General features: G+C 41.6%; 1 protein-coding gene across 2 annotated transcripts in view; it reads left to right on the forward strand.

The window, feature by feature from the left end:
• senp7b (SUMO specific peptidase 7b) overlaps nucleotides 1–11,857 on the forward strand; it is a 31,276-nt gene extending 19,419 nt beyond the window's left edge. For both annotated transcript variants that reach the window (XM_005748527.1, XM_005748528.1), the window contains 12 exons: nucleotides 688–903; nucleotides 1,576–1,799; nucleotides 2,020–2,087; nucleotides 2,162–2,278; nucleotides 2,870–2,992; nucleotides 3,091–3,183; nucleotides 5,565–5,641; nucleotides 6,112–6,167; nucleotides 7,529–7,572; nucleotides 8,005–8,073; nucleotides 9,656–9,806; nucleotides 11,570–11,857. In XM_005748527.1, coding sequence (XP_005748584.1) covers nucleotides 688–903; nucleotides 1,576–1,799; nucleotides 2,020–2,087; nucleotides 2,162–2,278; nucleotides 2,870–2,992; nucleotides 3,091–3,183; nucleotides 5,565–5,641; nucleotides 6,112–6,167; nucleotides 7,529–7,572; nucleotides 8,005–8,073; nucleotides 9,656–9,806; nucleotides 11,570–11,725 — 1,394 coding nt within the window. In that variant the 3' untranslated portion in view covers nucleotides 11,726–11,857. The remainder of the gene's footprint in view (nucleotides 1–687; nucleotides 904–1,575; nucleotides 1,800–2,019; nucleotides 2,088–2,161; nucleotides 2,279–2,869; nucleotides 2,993–3,090; nucleotides 3,184–5,564; nucleotides 5,642–6,111; nucleotides 6,168–7,528; nucleotides 7,573–8,004; nucleotides 8,074–9,655; nucleotides 9,807–11,569) is intronic.
• The last annotated feature ends 666 nt before the right edge of the window (nucleotides 11,858–12,523 follow it).

The following is a 12,523-nucleotide window of genomic DNA, read 5'->3' on the forward strand; positions in this document are numbered from 1 at the left end:
AACCGAAAGCACTGTATCGAACGGTTCAATATCGATACGAATATCGTTGCACCCCTAGTGTGTGTGTGTGTGTGTGTGTGTGTGCGCGCGCGCCCACACGTAATGATTAGAAACTGACAATTCTGATTTACAAAGTGCAACGTTTATGATTTCATGCTGGATGGAGGCAGGTGAGCCGCTGTGGTGACCTCTAAAGGAAGAAGCTGGAAGAAGCGTTCAGGTGTCTGTGAGGAAAGATGGATGTAGCTTCTCAAACCCTGAACGTCTCTTAGTGTAGAAGACTTCTCACTGAGAGTTCAGTAAACACTTAGCTGATGGGTTTGTGGTCTCGGTCTGTGTTTTAAAGCCTTCTTCAATAAAACAGGATGTTCATGTTGTAAATGATGGATTCATTAGTCTTAAAGGATTTAAGATGGAGCTACCTGTGATTGACAAGTTGCTGTCTCACCTGATTTGTTAAACATGGAGACTGCATCAGTAAAAACACTCCTTTTACTGCCATCTTTTCAACACTTCATTCTTGGAGGTCTCACTGCTCCACAGATGTTATGACCTCTTGTTTTCCATCAGACAGATGTTAGATGATCAGGTGAAATCATGGGTTTAAAGTCACAGTTTATTAGATGAAGATGAGTTTAAAAAGTCAGAATTAGGAGACAAATTAATTCATTTTTTTTTTCCTCTCAGGGGTGGATGAGTGTCAGGTCAGCGTGGTGGCGTCTCAGGTTCGGGGTTATGGCCTATGGGACGGGGGCGTGGCCCGTGGTGGAACTCTGCTGGCTGGTTGGGAAGGCCCCGCCCCCTCGCTGCTCTTCCTGTGGGTGACGGATGCTCAGGCCAACCTGCTGCAGAAGGAGCTGTCCTCCATCCAGACCTCCTCTTCCTCCTCGTCTTGCTGCTCGGGTAAGGCGAGGGTTAAAGCTCCGGTTGATGTTTGCTCTGCTCAGTTTCCATCACCGCACAGTTTCCACTCAGCTGCTTCCCAGTTTAACTTGCAGCGAGCGCTCACTCTACATCACCAAACCAGCCCGACCTCCTCCCAGGGAAACCTGCAGAGTCTGAGGTGGTGTTCAGAGGATAAGGATAACCGGGCTGGAGTCGGTTTATTAGATTCAATTATAAAACTGTTACAGAGTCAAGCTGTTTTCCCCATGCAGTGATCCATCAGCCTCACACAGGATCTCTGCACAAAGCCCAATATCAAAGCTTCACTCTGAGGCTTCACGGAAAATTTACTTCTGCAGCCGTGCAGCGCTGGGCCGGGCCCCTGCCGGCCAATCAAAGGGCTCCATACCCAGCCATCGGCCAATCGTGGCAAGCCGGAGGCACAGTGTACCGATTCCAGCTGTGAGGTCATCTGTACGGGGCCAGAGAGACCTGCGGGTGGAAACAGAGAGAGAGAGCTGCTGCTGGTGTTTACTGGGAGAATAGAAGAGCTCTCACTGGTTCAACTGGGCTCATAGTGCTCAATGACATCACAGCGCTGGGCTGACTGGGCTGATCCTGGACCAGTCTGTTTATAACTGGTTTTAATGTACTCATGTTGGATAACCTGGCATCTCCTACTCTCTGTAGGTCCTCCATGCTGCTTCATCCTCCTGCTATTGAAGGAGCAGCTGCAGGAGCTCCAGGCCGCCCTGCTGGCCTCCATCCTCGACATGGAGGAGTACAAAGTCGCCACCCCCTCCTCCTCTGAAGGCCCGGCCTCCCCTCTGGACTGGGCCAACGGGCTGCTGCTCCTCCACAGCTGTCCTCCTCCTGTGGACCAGCACCTCCTCAGACTGCTGGGACATTCGACGGTAAGAGATGACTCGTCCTCTCCCTTCACCTCCTCTGAGCTCCTCTGCTCTTGCCGTGGCGCTGAACGCCATCAGAACAGACTATGAGACTAAAAGTTATGGTTGAAAACAGATCATTAAATAAAGAGACACAGATTGTAACCTGATACACAAACTAATCAGTCTGTCACAAAACGTTACTATTAAAGGTCAAAAGTCACAGATGTGTGTTTCCTGACAGAGGTCGAATCAACTGAGCAGAGGTCAGAGAAACAAGTCCAGCCTAAACTCTGCTGGTCTTCCCACCAGGTAAAACCAGTATAACCAGTATAACCAGGACAAACACTACATATATGGGCTTTAACCCTGAGTTTGGTCTCCAGGCTGATCCAGTACCCCGTGGCCCCCTGCAAAGGCCGCATCACCGTGACCAAGGAGGACCTGGCCTGTCTGGATGCTGGCGAGTTCCTCAATGATGTCATCATTGACTTCTACCTCAAGTCAGTTTGTCCACTTGTCCTTGCTTCCTTTGCTTTTTTCTTTCTTTACATTCCTCCCCTCTTTCCCTGCCCCCTAACCTCTTAATGCTTCTTTCTTTTCCCTCACGCTTCCCTTCCTTTCTACCTTCTCTGCATTCTTCCTTCTTTCTTTCATTTCTTCACTTCCTTTTCTCCTTGATCCCTCCTTCATTTCTTCCATCTCTCCATCATCCTTCTTTGTTACTTCCTTACTTTCCTCTTTACTTCCTTCCCCAATTTCTTCTTCTTATCTTCTTCCACTCCTTTCACTTCTTTTCTTCTGTTTTTCCTTCCTTCTTCTGTCATTCCTTACCTCTTTACCAGATTCCTTCATCCCCTTTTTTATTCTTCCTTCCTTCTGCCTTCATTTCTACTTTACTTTCCTTCTTCCCTCTATACTTTCCTCTCTCATTACTTCCTTCCCTCCTTCCTTCTTTTTTCCCTATTTCTTCACTGTTTTCTCCCCCCCAACCCTGATTCCTTCCTCCGCCCACCTCCCTCAGAGGTTTCAGAGGTTGTAGTAGCTGCTGGTCACCTGCAGGGGTCCCCCTCCCCTCCTTCTTTGTGCTGCAGGTATCTCCTCCTGGAGGGCGTTGGCGGCTCGGTGGCTGAGAGGAGTCACATCTTCAGCAGCTTCTTTTACAAGCAGCTGAGCAGACGGCGAGCGGCCGGCGAGGGCACCGCCCCCTATGTCCCGTACGAGCAAGCGTGTGCATCTTTTATTTAAAAAAAAAAAAAAAAAAGGTGTGCGAGGTTTCAGATGTCTGAGTGTCTCTGTGCTCATGTGTCCTCAGTGACCGTCACACGCGGCACCAGCGGGTGAAGACGTGGACTCGCCACGTGGACATTTTCACCAAAGACTTCCTGTTCGTGCCTGTCAATCAAGAGTAAGTCCCTCTCCTCCACCTTCACAGTGGCGCTGTGGTCAGCTGGAATAAAACCTCCTGGAGCCGCCCGCACTGACCTCAGCTCCTCGCCCCACATTCAGAGACGCCACTTTTCAATAAAAGCTGCACTCGAGCACCTCATCAGCGCGCGTACCTGCCAACTGGCCGCACGTGATGGCTTTACCAGAGACGCTTCCTCCACTGTCGCTCCACTCTGACCCCAGGCCCAGCCCCCCCCTCAGGGTCCTCATTAACATCCAGACCTGCTCAGGACATCTTAAACCTCAGGCTGCTTTTACGGCATCTTTGCACCATTCCTTCGTGTTTTTAACGAGGCCAGGCGACATTTTACCTCCACACTGAGAATATTTTCAGAGGCGCAGTGTTAATGTGGCACCTTCATACGTTCATACAGCAGATATCCACATGAAATACTCAGGCCTGAAAAACACATTAAACTCTGTTTTTCTTTTTTTTTTTTAAAAAGGGGGAAAAAAAGTGCAACCAAATCAGTTTAACTCCCACTCAGAATCACAACCACAGAAAACCTGGCTTTGTTTTCCTCTGGTCAGCTCTCAGCACCAACGTCACAGTTTCAATAGACCCTGTGCACGAGAAAATGCTAACTTCCTGGTTTGAGACCGGATGTAGGGCTACTGCAAAGATATACTCCAAAATCATGACCAAAACTCGAAAACGGAAAGATTGCGTTAAGTTACAAAGAGCAGAAGGTGGGAACACTCACCGCTGTTGTGTCATAAAAAATCTAATGATCAATTTTGATGTTTAAAGAGTTCAGATCGATCAGTTGTTTACATCACTCAACACAAGCAGAACTGCATCACTGCATGCAGAAGACACATCGTCCACATTCAGAAGCACATCTCTGTATAGTGACTGGTCTTATGATTTAAACAGGCAAATGTTCAGCATTCAAACTACAGGTGAAGAATAGTCAAACCAGATGTTTCCCTGTTATGTCGATATCAGCTAGTCAAGTACACACCTACACAGCATGTTAACAAACCGTGAAAAAAAGCCACACAAAAAATGAATGATTGCTGGTAAGGGTTTCTATACATTAGTATTTACGAAGGGTATGTTGTGACTTACCTTCAAAATTACAGTGGTCCCTCGCTAATAACGTGGTTCTCCTTTCACCTGCTGTTTCGCAGATTTTTTTTTTTAGTGCAAGTTTTCATGTTTTGGGTTTGTTTTGTTTTTTTGTTTTTTTACGTCACATTGTGTCCTGCGTCCTGATCGCTGCAGATGATCTCCTCCGTGACGTCTCTCCTGTACTGTACAGAATCCCTGCGACTCTGAAGTGCAGTACTGTATGTCCACGAAATGTTTTGCACTGTCAAAAAATAAAATTGGCTACTTGATTTCACCTATCGCTGGTTAATTTTAGAACATAACACCCGCGATAAATGAGGGACAGCTGTTTACAGATACTGAGAAATACAAAATTTGAATCCCTGAGGCGCGGGGGAAAAAATATCAACAAGTCGATGAACATAATTTACAGATATATTGGATAAATGCCCAAGACATCTATAGAAATGTAAATCTCCACTTGATTCATTCATTTGCTTAACTTGTTTTGGATTGTGAACGAGGCGCAAATAGGACACCGGAAACAAAGCTCCCCACAGGAGTTTCCACACTGGAAGTAGCATATGCTAACGTGCACATAGTCTATAATGTCCCATTATTAATCATTATAAAATGGAGACCAACATTTATTTTAAATTATTATTACTGTTGAATAAAACGTCTGCTGATTTTGAGGTTGTTCAGTGGGACTATCCATTTTTTTTTCACATTATTTCATTATTTTTAAAAATGTTTTATGTATTTTTTTTGTTTTAAAATATTCTTACTATTCTTTCTGTTTTTGTTTATTACATTATTAATTATTGTGACATTTAAGGCCATTTTTCTTGTGGTTTTGTGCCATTTTTATGCTTTTTTTTTTTCTTTTTTTTTTTCTTCTGGGACATTAATTTTTTAACACATGTATTTATTTGGTAGCCACTACTTCTTCTTTTTTTCTTTTTTTTTTTTAACTAAATTTTAATTCAATTATTTTTTTATTTTCTTTTACTGGTATTTTATGAAACTTTTTAGTGCAAAATGTCCATTTTTCTTTTCTTTGACCTTCTTATTTATTTTGTGTAGTTTTGTTTTCTTACACATTCTTTTTTTTTTTTCTCTGTACAAGCTCAGTTGTACCACATTTTTCCAGTCTTGACTTTTTTCCTCTTTTTTTTTTTTTTGTAAATATTTAAACCATGAGTGTGTGTGTGTGTTTTTAGCTTTGGTTCTGGGTTTTTCTGTCCGTCTCTCCTCAGCTGTATGTTGTGGTTTTGTGTTGGCAGAGCTCACTGGTACCTGGTGGTGGTGTGTTTCCCAGGTCTGGAGGAGGCTCGGTACGAGGAGTTTCAGAGGCGAGCAGGTGAGCTGACCTGGTTTTTGTCTCTGTGGCTGAATGAAAGCTGTGGCTTTGGTCACGTTCAGCAGAGCGTCTCTAATGGGCACCAGACATACTGGTGTTTACGTCCCTCTGGGAGGCAGCGTTTTAGGGTATTTGGGGCACAATGTTCGCCAGCGCTGATTAAAACACCATGCTCAAAGTTGACACCCAAAATTAAAGGATTAAATGTTCCAGACTTAAATATGTTCTCCACTAAAGACCCATTTAGACATTTTTGAATCTTTATGGTCTATAAATCAGCTCGTAGTAAACTGGAGGTCACATCTGGTTCATCATCTGTGCTCATTTCTCCTTTTTTTTTTTTTTCTTTGACCATCTTTCCATTTCATTCATTGATCTTTTTTTTCTTTGGTGTTCTATGTTTAACCTCACATGTAGTTTTATTTAGAGCTGCTCATGTAGACGCGAATGTGTTTTTGTTGTCGTTGCAGGGAAATCCGGAGCTGTGGGAAAGCCAAACTCTAGTCTCGTGTCGCAGCAGACACCAGTAAGTTCATACACTGTCATTGCTTTCAGTGTGGTGTAAATATCCAGTTGTGTCACGACCACAGAAAGCCGGTGACATTCAGGTTGTGACATGTGTGGGTCTAAAACAGGGGTGGGCAATCTCAGTCCACGAGGGCCGGTGTCCCTGCAGGTTTTAGATGTGTCCTCGAACCAACACAGCTGATTTAAATGGCTAAATTAGCTCCTCAACATGTCCTGAAGTTCTCCAGAGGCCTGGTAACGAACTAATCATGTGATTCAGGTGTGTTGACCCAAGGTGAGATCTAAAACCTGCAGGGACACCGGCCCTCGTGGACTGAGATTGCCCACCCCTGGTCTAAAATGTTTCTCAACTTTGATGTGAGCAACTGAAGCTGGAATGATGAGAGTGAAAGGATAGCCTTGACTCACATGTAAATGCATCACACGGTTACCTAGGCTACCAGAGCCTGAAATGTCCACTGGCAACCTTCCGTCAGCAATAAATAACCATTTTTTCAGTATTACCTGCTCAGCCAGGATTCTAAGTGTTCTGAGCTGATCTGAGAAAGTGACATCAACAGACTCCATGTCACTGATTGGCTAATCAGTGGTGTCACTCGATGAGTCGTGAGGGTCTCTTAATAAAATTTTAGAAACCTGGCAATGGGGAAACTTACTGGGAAAAAAAAAACCAACCAACATATACTGTGACTGTAAGTACAGGACTAATTTCATAGGCACTTTATTTATGGCCCTTACACTTTAATTATAATCCACATATACTGTAAGTACAGTGTAAACATACTGTAATTATAGATCAGCTCCACTGATTACACAGACTGATGAGCAGTAACTTTATTGTAATCAAACTTGAACTTGACTACCCTTTAATTACCGTTTAAATATACTTTTTCACTTTAGGTATGAAGTTGATTGTAGTAAACTGTAATTACATGTTAAAGTTACCACTGGTTTCACAGTAATTAAGCAGTACCTGGTATTTAAAGTGTAAGTACAGACTGTAAATCCATCAAAATGCAGCAGGTGTCCTCAGTCTGTGGAGGGTTTCCACCTCGTTTCATACAGCTGTGACGACACTGTTTATTTATATTTATGTAAAACTGATCCTCTGAGATTTCACGCTGCACATTCATTAGTTCACACAGTTTATTTGGCTCAGATGATCAGTTCAGTGTTGAATCTTCTAGTGAGATCTGTTTGGGAAAACATGGGCTGACCTTTGTGTTGAATGTGAAATGTGATGGTTAGTTGATGCTGTTGAAGAGGAGGAGATGCAGCGTTCTTTACAATCACTGAGATGTTTTTCTCCGTTTTTGTTTTAAAATCCTGGGTTTGAGTAACTGTGTTGTGTGTTTGCAGGAGTCCAGTGAGCAGGGCTGGAAGAAGGACAGAGTCTTAAAGAGGTCAGAGTTCACCCACATTAGATTTTACATCGAAATCAATCAGAAATGATCAGATTTTATTCTAGTTTTGTTTTTTTTATTTAACTTGTCACTTTTTCTCCCCATATGACAGATTTTATCAAGTTTATACATCATTTCGTTTCAATCACGGAGGTTTCTGTTCCTTATTTTACCAGACACATGTCAATGATGTTTCTTTTCATGTTTTTCTTCTTCATTTTTCTTGAGTTTATTTGCTTTTTCTCATTACTTTTGTGACATTTCATGCAGATTTCCATTTTTCCCCCAGCTTTTATTCCTTTTTTGTTCAGTTTTTTTTATATTTGTGGACCGTTTTCATTTTTTTTTCTTTTTTTTCTTCTTTTTTTTTTGTATTATTTGCAGTTTGTCCAGTTTCCTTCCATGGTTGTGTAACACTGTCATTGTTTGCAGGCCGTGCCTCCTGGTCATGGACTCACTGAAACTGTCGTACCACGACAACGTCTGCAGACTCATCAGAGAGTGAGTTCCACCTCAGGACGCACAGAGGACAGAAAACAAACCAAACCCACATTTATCAGTAATGTTATATTAGTTTTTAATGAAATATTTAATATTAACATAGTTAACACAATTAAAATATTTTAAACCAATTTCTAAAATAATTGTATAATTTGTTTTATTTCCAATGTAATAAATTGTTGAAAATATTTAGGATCCCATAAAAATATGAAAAACATTATATACTGTATTTTCTACACTATAACGCGCACTTAATTTCCTTTAATTTTCTCAAAAATCGACAGTGTGCCTTGTGTATGAATTCTGGTTGTGCTTACTGTCCTCGAACTGATTTTATGTGGAACACGGCGCTCAAAAGTCTATCAAAAAATGTTTTAGTACGACTTTGGTAAGCTATGAAGCTGCACCGCTTGATGGATTGTTGGAGCATTACAGCTATTGTAGTGAGGAGCCTCGCAGAGTAATCTGGGTCCAAAACTACGTCCGCCTCAGGTCCCAAAGTCAAACGAACACTGCAGCATTTTTAATAAAGGTTTGTAGATTTCTAGGACTTTGCAATTTTGAGACTGCTGCATCCCTCTGCAAGATATCTCACTATTTTGGACTTTTCTGAGCCTGTCAAGTCCTTCTTTTGACCCATTTTGCCAAAGGAAAGGACGTTGCCTAATAATTATGCACACCTGATGATGTCATTAGACCACACCCCTTCTCATTACAGAGATGCACATCACCTAATATGCTTAATAGGTAGAAGGCTTTCGAGCCTATACAGCTTGGAGTAAGACAACATGCATGAAGAGGATGATGTGGACAAAATACTCATTTTCCTAATAATTCTGCACTCCCTGTATAATGATGTGTTATGTGATGGCTAGCGACACAGCTATGTTAGCATAACATAAACACAGTAAAGCTGGTGGATGAACGCTAACTTTTTACCACTCATAAAAGTTCCAGAGGGTGCCTGATGTTAGGGACAAATGCAATCTGATGGCAGGATGCTGTAAACAGACCAAACTTCAGTCAGGAGAACAACTGAGATAATCCATCCACAATACGAGGTTAGTCATTAATATACTGCAACAACATGGGAATAGAGCAGCGAGAGAATTCAACATTAATACATCAATGGTACGGAAGTGGAGGAAGCAAGAAGAATAAGTTGAGTAAAGTTTGACTTATTTGACTGTATTGCTTTGCTTAATGCGCCTTATAATCTGGTGCGCCTTATGGTCTGAAAAATACGGTAATATTATTAAATGTAATAATATTATATAAAGAATTAAATAAAAGTACAAAAAATAAATAAAGAAATAATGAAAGAAATGCTTAATACATGCACCAAAAATTAATTAAAAGGTATTATGATGTCAACACAATTACCTAAATCAATGTCAATTGCAAATTAATAAAGTGAGGGAATATTATTGATCAACTAATCACGCACAGACTTAGTTTCACTGAGTAAAAATGTTTGGGGTTTTAAGTTAGTGTCACAGTTGCTTTCACGTCCCTGTGGTATTTGAACATATTTAACTGTGACCCACCAAGCTGCAGGGTTAAAGGTCCTCTCTCTGTTCAGCTACCTGCAGGTGGAGTGGGAGGTCCGCAGGAAGTCGCCTCGTCTGTTCACGTCCGACACCATGAAGAGCTTCAATTGCAGAGTCCCTCAGCAGGACAACAGCAGCGACTGTGGACTCTATTTGCTGCAGTATGTCGAGAGCTTTCTACAGGTGAACACACACACAGACAGACAGACACACAAAAAAACACACAGGTGTGAATATTTTTAACAAAATATTAACAAAAGATATAGAGAACAAAAGAGTAATAAACTGTGTGAAGCATGTCAAGAATGTATTTAATTATCTAGAAAACAATAAATTGTAATTATAAAAATGTGAAACAAAGTCTCCAAATAATTATTTATTTTTGGCATTTTTTTGTTTTAATAAATTGTATCATAATAATATTTATCACACCGTAAAAATTCTATTGAAATATGTGAAAAAATGTGTAAAATCACAGAATGATGCTGGTAAAGAAAATATTAATTAGGTTCCTTTTATTTGTTATGTTTTTTGAGGGTAAATGTGTTGAATCGTATTTCAAGTGCGTTTTTCTGACGTTATGACTAAAAATAATATTTGAATTAGGCCTGCACAATAAATCGAAAATTTATTGTCATCGCAATATCAGCCTGCGCAATGGGCCCATCGCAAAAGACGGCGTAAACTGCGATAATTGGGTACCTTAAAACGTTTACACACGTGCTTTAAAAAAATTACCAATCAAAGAATCCCCTTTACACATTTGACCAGTCGAACAGAGCCCTTAACGGCATTAACCAATCAAATGGATTAGAGGCCCGCTTCATACGCAGGTGGAGAGCGAACAACGCTGCAGCAACGAGTCAGAGTTGTAAAGGCTGAGAGCGAGACGCATGACGAGAACGCTACTGACTATGAACTCGTGCCTAAAAGAAAAAAATAGTACCTCGCTTATTTGGAGGTACTTTGGATTTGATAAAGACGACGTTCTCCAAACACAGGTACTCTGCAAAACTTGCCGAACACTAGTCTGATCCTCTGGTGGTTGCCACGAATCTCCACCATCATCTTCAATACAACCACAGAGAACTGTTTGAATAGTTCCAGAAAGACAGGGCTAGCCAAACAAAGGTTGCTAATGTTAAGACAAAGAGCACAGCAGTCCAACAACTGTCTCAGTATCAGAGTTTTTCAAGTGGAACTCCTTAAGAGAAAACGCCGAAGCGGTACAAAGAAATAACAGAGGCCATTAAAAATTTTGTGACAAAGACATGATGCCTATACATACAGTTAGCAGAGAGGGCTTCACCAGTCTGATACATAAAGTGGACCGGAGATGCCGCATCCCCTCACGAAACTACTTTTCCCATGTTGCCATTCCACAAATGTATGAAACATGCCGCAAGACCGTCATGTTTGAATTGAGCTACAGTAAAGAACTACAGTAAAGTTTACTCTCCAGTTTTGACTTACATCATAACTACTTGGTGAGTGGTAAAATGATGAACAGCTGCACTGAGATAATTTGCAGTATAATTTAAGTTATGTTTATTTAAAACAAATTCTTTCAGGATGTCTTTCAGAATTCAAACCTCAGAAATTTTTTTATGGGGGCAATGTTTCAATGTTAAAGTGCACTTTGTTGTTACACTGCTAATACAGCAGCTTTCATTAAATAAAACTGTTGCAGTAAAATGGAAATTATGTATCGGGTTTTGTTTTGTTTTTTTGCTATTTATTTTATCGCAAGTCATATCGTTATCGCAGTACTGATCACAGTTATCACACATCGCAGGTTTTCCTAATATCGTGTAGCCCTAATTAGAATTATAAACTTAAAGAAACTTGCTTTTTTTCGCGTCACTCTGTTATCGTCTTCACGGTGCGCTTTGTCTGATGTCCTGATGGTCTGAGGCTTAATCGAGCTCTCTGATTGGCTCCTCCAGAACCCTGTGGTGCACTTTGACATCCCGCTGCGGTTGGAGAGCTGGTTTCCGCGGCAGCGAGCGCGACAGAAGCGAGATGAGATCCGGAGTCTAATCATGAGTTTGCACCAGAGTCAGCTGAAGGAGGAGGAGCCAAAACCGTCACCGAGCCGCTAACTCGTCACCGCCGCTGCTGCTGCTTCATTGACTGCTTCCTGTTTCACTCAGTCAAACTATATGTCTGTGAATGTACATAAATTTATACTGACACTTCCTGGTTTTTAAATAAAAGTATTTATTTAAATTTTACAGGCTCTTATTTTGAAAGCCTGGAGCTGGCGTGCTGCAGAGTGAAGCGTGTAATTGATGAATTAATTGGTAATCAGTTGTAAGTGAAGTGAGGAGAGTGTGTCCTTGGTGTTTGTCTAAGCTGGGGTCAGAGGTCACTGGGTTACTACCAGTGAGTGTCTTGGTGTTTTCTAGCATTCCGACTTCTTTAATTTACTTTTTAAATTTATTTTTCTCCGTTTCTTCATGTTTTAGTCGTCTCCTGTTCGAACATGATGCGATGTTTTTATTTCTGTGTCTGTGTTAAAACATGTTTATGTCTGCTTTTGTGTTCGTTCGATTGTGTGGGCTAGTTGGGTAATCTCTGTGGTTTTAGCAGAGCGCCCCCCCCCACTGAGAACCAATCGGCTTACCGCTTATTAAGTGGATCAGACAGGAGGGGGCGCCGGCCTCAAGGAGGGCTTATACATTTAAAGACAGGAGCGCCACAGTAGAGGCCAAGATTAGTGGATGAGCATAATGACCGCTAATTACTCACCTCTATGGAGCCCAAAAAAACTTTAACTGAGGTGGGATGCACCATAGAGCCGCCGCATGTCAACATAACGGCTGTCAGAGAATAAAGTTTTCTAACCAAAATAAACTTGTTAAAATTTAAAAACATTAAAGACACCTTAGAAATGTCGG

This window comes from Pundamilia nyererei, unplaced genomic scaffold (genome assembly GCF_000239375.1).
Source record: "Pundamilia nyererei isolate P.nyererei 1_Seehausen unplaced genomic scaffold, PunNye1.0 scaffold00224, whole genome shotgun sequence".
Taxonomy (NCBI): domain Eukaryota; kingdom Metazoa; phylum Chordata; class Actinopteri; order Cichliformes; family Cichlidae; genus Pundamilia; species Pundamilia nyererei.